Raw genomic sequence first — 6,412 nt, forward strand, 5'->3', positions numbered from 1 at the left:
GGGGTGTGTTTGTGTTTAATGTATACACGCCCTTTAGAACACTGAAATACGACTGCGAAACGAGAGCTCACGTCGTTGGCCGTGGCGACGTCTGTCTCCAGCACCCAGCTGCCGCCTGTGCTTCCGATCGTGTTGGTACTGTCACTGCGACTGGAGCCACTCACCACCACCCCTTCGCTTGGCACTTGCCTGCGCGTACTCGTGCCCAGGCCCCAGCCCGTACTGTTGTTTGTGCCTGTGCTAATGAACGTGTTGCTGCTGTGTGCACTCATATTGCTGAGGGCGCTCTGGAAAATGTTCACGGCAGTAGCGGCTATGCTGTTTGTGCTAGAGGACTGCCGAGAGGCGGGGTTGGTGTTGAGGGTGGAGGTGGACTTCTTGCGCTTGCCGTCGGAATAGAAGATGAGTATCTGGGAGTCGGTAGCCCGGCGGATGTACTTGGTTACGTCATTCCAGCTAACATTGGTACGCAGTAGCTCCTATAGTTGAGATCAAAGGTCATTCATGACTATGTCGCTGAGGCCAAATAATGAGGATTTGGGTGACAAAAGTTGATACTTCGCCATTTTGTGCAAGGGTACTATGGGATATGGATAGGATGCTGAAGGTACACATGGCCAACGAAGAGGAATTCCAATTCGCTGATATTTAAGATTGCGTTATACCAGCTCGCATGGCCCAGACGGGCTCTAGTTTAGGACAAGACAATGTCCATTAGTAAGGGACATTTACATAACAAACCAAAACGGATTTGTGGCCAGAACGTTCCAGTGCACACTGACACGAAGCTGCAAGTACGCCAATTACTATATCGAAGGTGGTATAGTTAGGACGAATTTACATCTTTCATACGACCTCGTTGGCAGTTGGGACACTCATGCAGCTCTGTAATAGGACTCGGTGAAGTTGTTAATCTGCAGATTCCTTAGGCTACACAATGCACCGATACACTACGTATCTACTGATCTGTACTCCAACGGCACAATTGACAGGGGGATGAACACACCAGATGTAGCAGCGGGTTCATATGACATATGAGTACGGCCACTACATACACACATGCACCTATTCTTTCGTCAAAGAAAACAAATGGGTCACGCATAAACCTATACGCTACGCCATCTTACAGATACAACACCCCCATGTACTCATATGCACTGTCCAACCTCTTCCACATCAACTCCCTAACATCTCCTTTCCCAGTATCAATGTGCACTACAGAATAGACAGCACATTGAGTTGCCACGTGGTATTTTCGTAACCATACCTTGAGAACGGGCTTCTCCTCTGAGAGCACTCGGGTGTGCACTAGCTTCTGCAGCTGCATCAAATCGCCGATGGTCACTTGTAGCTCCGGCACGGTTTTACCTACACCAAATTTGGAAGAAAAAATCATTCCGATATAACTGTCAAGACCCAACATGTAAAACACAACTACTACTACAAAATCTTTAATTTTCGCCACAACGTCAATGACACCACATTAATACCGTCAAAATATAATGAGTGCCTAAATCGTATAAAACAAGTATACATACCTACATATACAAATACATACATACATACCTACACACACACACACACACACACACATATATATATATATATTTACATATATATATATATATATATAAAACGCCACACCAGTGATTGGCTGTACAAATGCGTCCCACAGCACATCGCGTTTGCAGTCTTCGGTGGCCGTGTGCACGAGGCTTTCCAGACGCCCGCGCATATTTCTGTCATATTTGGGTGTACAAATAAAGTCATCGACGTAAAGTGTGAATCAGGGTAAGATATACATGACTATAGCCTGGGTCAGTAAAATTCTCAACAATGTGTCAGTGTGTGATGCAGTACAACATCCAGCAACCGACCGCACACAATCCAACATATCATGCGAGCGATACCACGCTCTCGTGCACATGTGACTGACAACCATATGCACTGTAGTCACACAGGATGAGATTGTCTTAGGCAAACACCTCTCACTTCCTCAGTTCCCAAGTCTCAAGTCCCCCCCCCATTGCGACAACAGGCATGCGGGCTGCGGTGGTGCTATGTAGTCGTGATGGATACCACAAACCACACCCAGCCAACCACTATACAATGTTTCATTCGTTTACACATCATAGACGCATGTGATGGAGAAAATACCTGTGTATATCGCGTCGCGTGGGCATGCGCCTCTGCACATCGGCAGCGTCTTCGTGTGAGACAGCTGGATCGTGGTTGCTATTAATAGATTGCGGGGATGAGCTTTAGTGGGTTAGATAGAAGAAGGCGCAGGAGAGACACACAACTATATGTGAAAGGCGCCCGGCAAGGACAGCGCTGGGTAGCAATGCAACTTGAAGCATGCAATATCGGAAAGTTAAACTACTCAGGCGAGGTGGCCAGACACGTCTTACTCAAAAGCAAGTCTTAAGGATGCAGTGAAACACACGGGCTACGACGCAATGTAGACATGCAGAAACAGTCACTATTTGTGTATCACGCGATCCACAGCAAGGTGATGTTAGTATGTAGGATTTAGAGACATGAATGTGTGTGGGATTTGTGGATAATCTGCATATGAATGTGACGTACTTAAGATCGTGGGATGGTGCACATGAAGAGAAGGCAGGCCATAGCGATAGTACAGGATGCAGGAGTCTCACACGCTCACATGTACTTGCACAATCACTTACATCAACACACTAGTCATGCACTACCAGCACAAACTAGCATATCCAACTTCTCTAGTTATTATACTATCATGCAATTGATCCCCTTTTCCGGTTGCTTTGTATAAATCCATGACATAGCTGAAACTAAGCACTATGCCTAAACCCCCACAAAATAAGATTGCGCCGGTGCAGGCGACATGCACATGTAGTAAAGACTGAATCCTGATGGGCACACAACACAGTTACTACATCCTATCTGTACTCACATGTGCTGGTGGTGAATAGCCACTACATGTATACACACACACAGGTATCTACGTGCTGGCCGGGTGAAGCGTACATATACGTGTACACTCTCCGTTGCAACCACATACTAATACTGATGGCCGCACAAGCGCGTACGTGCATGCGTGCGTGGTCTTAGTAGCATGCTACCGAAGACAATGCATGCGTGCGTGGTCGTAGTAGCATGCTACCGAAGACAATACACACAATTCCCTATAGTCAAATAGAACCGCACAGTTCTACGAGTATAAACGTATACTGAAACATACGTGCTAGTGACGAGGAATGCGTACTGCAGGTCCAGGGTGCTGGTAGCCGCACTCGCGGGGTGTTCGCTGAGGCACTCGGGCGACTGAGACAGCAAACTGCCTGTGAAAAATCCTGTACAGGTATTGAATGAAAGTAAAGAAGGAAGAAGAAATAAGAAAGATCATTCCACGACTGCCTGTGAAAACGCCTGTACAAATATTGAATGAAAGTAAAGAAGGAAGAGGAAATAAGAAAGAAACAAAGATCATTCCACGTGTGTGTTGCACAGGCCTGTTTAGTCAAGTATACAAGGCTCGGTCGTTTGGGAAGCAATCTCAGGACGTGCAAGCAGGTGACAGACGTTCCACGCGTACGTTACGCTAATATGTCTTGCCCTGCTGAGGCTGTACATACTACGCACATACCAACGACAGTTGTCGAACAGCTCACAAATACGCTCAATGAGAGTGGCCCCATTCACATGGCACACTGGGTGGTGCGATATATGACGTCAATTCAGCAGAGTATGCCCACAGTGACGGAGAGGCAGTGACTCGCACAACGAGTGCAACTACACCCAGGTGTATGTACTCTGTAACGCATTGGTTGTACAAGCACAACAAAGTATGGCACACTCGCGCACACACTCTGGTGTTATTTTTTTAGCGCACCTTAACAGCCGCGTGTATACGTCTGTGATTTAACCATTTCTGACAACACGCTCTCACCTTCTGGTTGCACACTCCCGCCAAACGCTTGCGGCGGGATTCGCATCGCCTCCCGTTCACTGATATAAGCCAGACCGGTCTGTGTGGATCATATAATACAACATTGTGAAGTCAATGAGCCAACTAATGTTCTTAAGCTATATGTATAATTATATGTGTAACTATATGTAAACACATGTAAGAATGCCCACTCGTAGCATCCTCGAAAAATAAAAAACAACTGCCCGCGGGAGGTGCCGTGCCATAGTTTACACGCGAGTACGGATGCCTCAGCTTCGCACCATCATGGTCACACAGATTAACATAAGTATACTTGTATGCACAAGTATACTCATTAGTCAGCTATACCATCATGGCCACACAGATTAATATAAGTATGCTTGTATGCACAAGTATACTCATTAGTTAGCCATACCATCATGGCCACACAGATTAACATAAGTATACGTGTATGCACAAGTATACTCATTAGTTAGCCTTACCATCATGGCCACACAGATTAACAGAAGTATGCTTGTATGCACAAGTATACTCATTAGCTAGCCATACCATCATGGGCACACAGATTAACATAAGTATACGTGTATGCACAAGTATACTCATTAGTGAGCCGTACCAACAAATGAAGTGCTTACCTCGGTGTCCATGGCCTTGCCCATGCCAAAGAATGTGTTAAACGAGCCGTAATCGCTGTCGTAGCGGTTGTTGAGACGCTCTGTAATATCCGCTACTGGGTGCGCACAATATATATACGATGTAAATAAGGGAAACGAAAACAACTCCGCCGATGGGGAGTGCGGTTGCGGGAGTGGGTATTGGCGTACTGAAATGATCAGTGAAGTGATATGGCATGGCCCAAACAACAGAACCATATCCCGTATGGGTTTAAATAATATGTAGATGGAATTGCAGGGACTGCCAAACTGTGCATGTTACTGGAGAACAATTTAAAGTCAAGAATCACCTGTGGGGATAGGCTATGTATATGGGGAGAGGATGTAGATCCCTATATATGCAGGAGTATGTCTATTGAAAGACAGCAGAATCAGCCGTATAATATATGCGAATGTGCAGCCCCGCAACACCTGCAGACATGTGTCTGGAAGACAAATGCACAGTCAATCGCGTATGACACCCTATTATGAATTTGTACGGATCTTCATCCCACTCGTTGGTACCTATATATAAATCATAGGCCAATCCAACTCAACAAGGCAACCATACCCTATATAACCCTAAACATATCTTCCATCTTTACACCACTCTTGCATACCCCTAACTTTCATTTCCGCACAACCCAACAAGACAACACACTGTGACAGTACGACAATATACAACACAGAACTACAACACGCGGCACGCCAACCTCCAGCGAGGCCGCAGCAGCCGCCAGTGACGACGGCATAATAATGGCACTGGACTGCTAAGGTCAAGTGTGCATCACTACACAGGCTTACACCCTATCTATGAGCCTGGGATATGTTCCCCCACCCTGGCGTACATACACAACCAGCATATACTCAAGCAACACGTTCCACACAGCAATACAATACACAACACACCGTTCTCATCTGAGGACGCCGCAGCCACCGGTGACGGCACATTAATGGCCCTGGACTGCAGTCTGTCGCTCATGGGCGAGGTCGTGCGCGGTGGTCCTGTCCCCTCTACACCCAACTGTGCCGTTCGTCTGGGTGATGTAGGTATCGCCACAGTCAGCCCCTGGCGCTCGGGCTGTGCGAGTGTAGGTGTGGGTGACCGTGTCTCGTGGGTGTGGAGAGGTGTGGTTGTGTGCAGCCGGTCGATGGCTACACCCAATGCCGTGACACTCGCCACACCCGCGTTTGCACTGATTGATGATCCGTGTGCGTGTGCGTGGGCGTGGGCGTGGGCGTGTGTGGCATCGTATGTGTGGGCGTGCCCGCCCCTTGCGGCTGTGTTAGTGTGAGTGTAAGACCTTGTCTCTGCAATGCCATAGGTCGGAGTATGCGCCAGTATAGGCTCCTGTGGTAGTGGATACGTCAGTTGCGAGGCGCTGTGGGGGATGGCGAGTGTCCGGGTTGAACTAGCCTCAGCTATAGTACTCGTGTCCTGCATGCGCTCTTGAGCCACATGCGTGTGTCCAGCGGGAAGCGTAGTCAGACGCTTTGGCCGAGAACGGGAAGGTGCTTGAGCCTTGGTTGGTATTTCAACGGAGCTGCCCAAGAACCGCTCGAGGTTGTCTGGTGGGCTGGGTATGTATGTGACAGGAGGCACTACACCGTGGCCTACTGGGATGATCTGTGGTTTTCTGATTCTTATGGTTGCGGGTAACGCGGAGCTGGTGCGTGGCCCTTTGCGGTCCGGCGAGGCTGCCTGCAGCGGGGAAGGCTCCTGGTATGCACGTACAGGATGCCATAGAAGGTGAGTGAGACAGTGTATTGAAATGTATGTTTGTATGAATGAAAGATAGGAAGGGTTTAGGCGGTGTATAAGTACAAT

At 47.8% G+C, this 6,412-nt stretch overlaps 1 protein-coding gene across 1 annotated transcript in view; it reads right to left on the reverse strand.

Annotated features, from left to right (window-relative positions):
• Positions 1-6,412, reverse strand: part of SARC_10136 (hypothetical protein) — a gene marked incomplete at its 5' end in the record, with an annotated part of 10,531 nt that overhangs the window by 2,527 nt on the left and 1,592 nt on the right. Inside the window, 8 exons of the mRNA XM_014295830.1 lie at positions 72-479; positions 1,268-1,368; positions 1,645-1,739; positions 2,158-2,235; positions 3,224-3,335; positions 3,932-4,010; positions 4,567-4,661; positions 5,494-6,304. Coding sequence (XP_014151305.1) covers positions 72-479; positions 1,268-1,368; positions 1,645-1,739; positions 2,158-2,235; positions 3,224-3,335; positions 3,932-4,010; positions 4,567-4,661; positions 5,494-6,304 — 1,779 coding nt within the window. The remainder of the gene's footprint in view (positions 1-71; positions 480-1,267; positions 1,369-1,644; positions 1,740-2,157; positions 2,236-3,223; positions 3,336-3,931; positions 4,011-4,566; positions 4,662-5,493; positions 6,305-6,412) is intronic.

This window comes from Sphaeroforma arctica (genome assembly GCF_001186125.1).
Source record: "Sphaeroforma arctica JP610 unplaced genomic scaffold supercont1.1147, whole genome shotgun sequence".
NCBI classification, from domain to species: Eukaryota; class Ichthyosporea; order Ichthyophonida; genus Sphaeroforma; species Sphaeroforma arctica.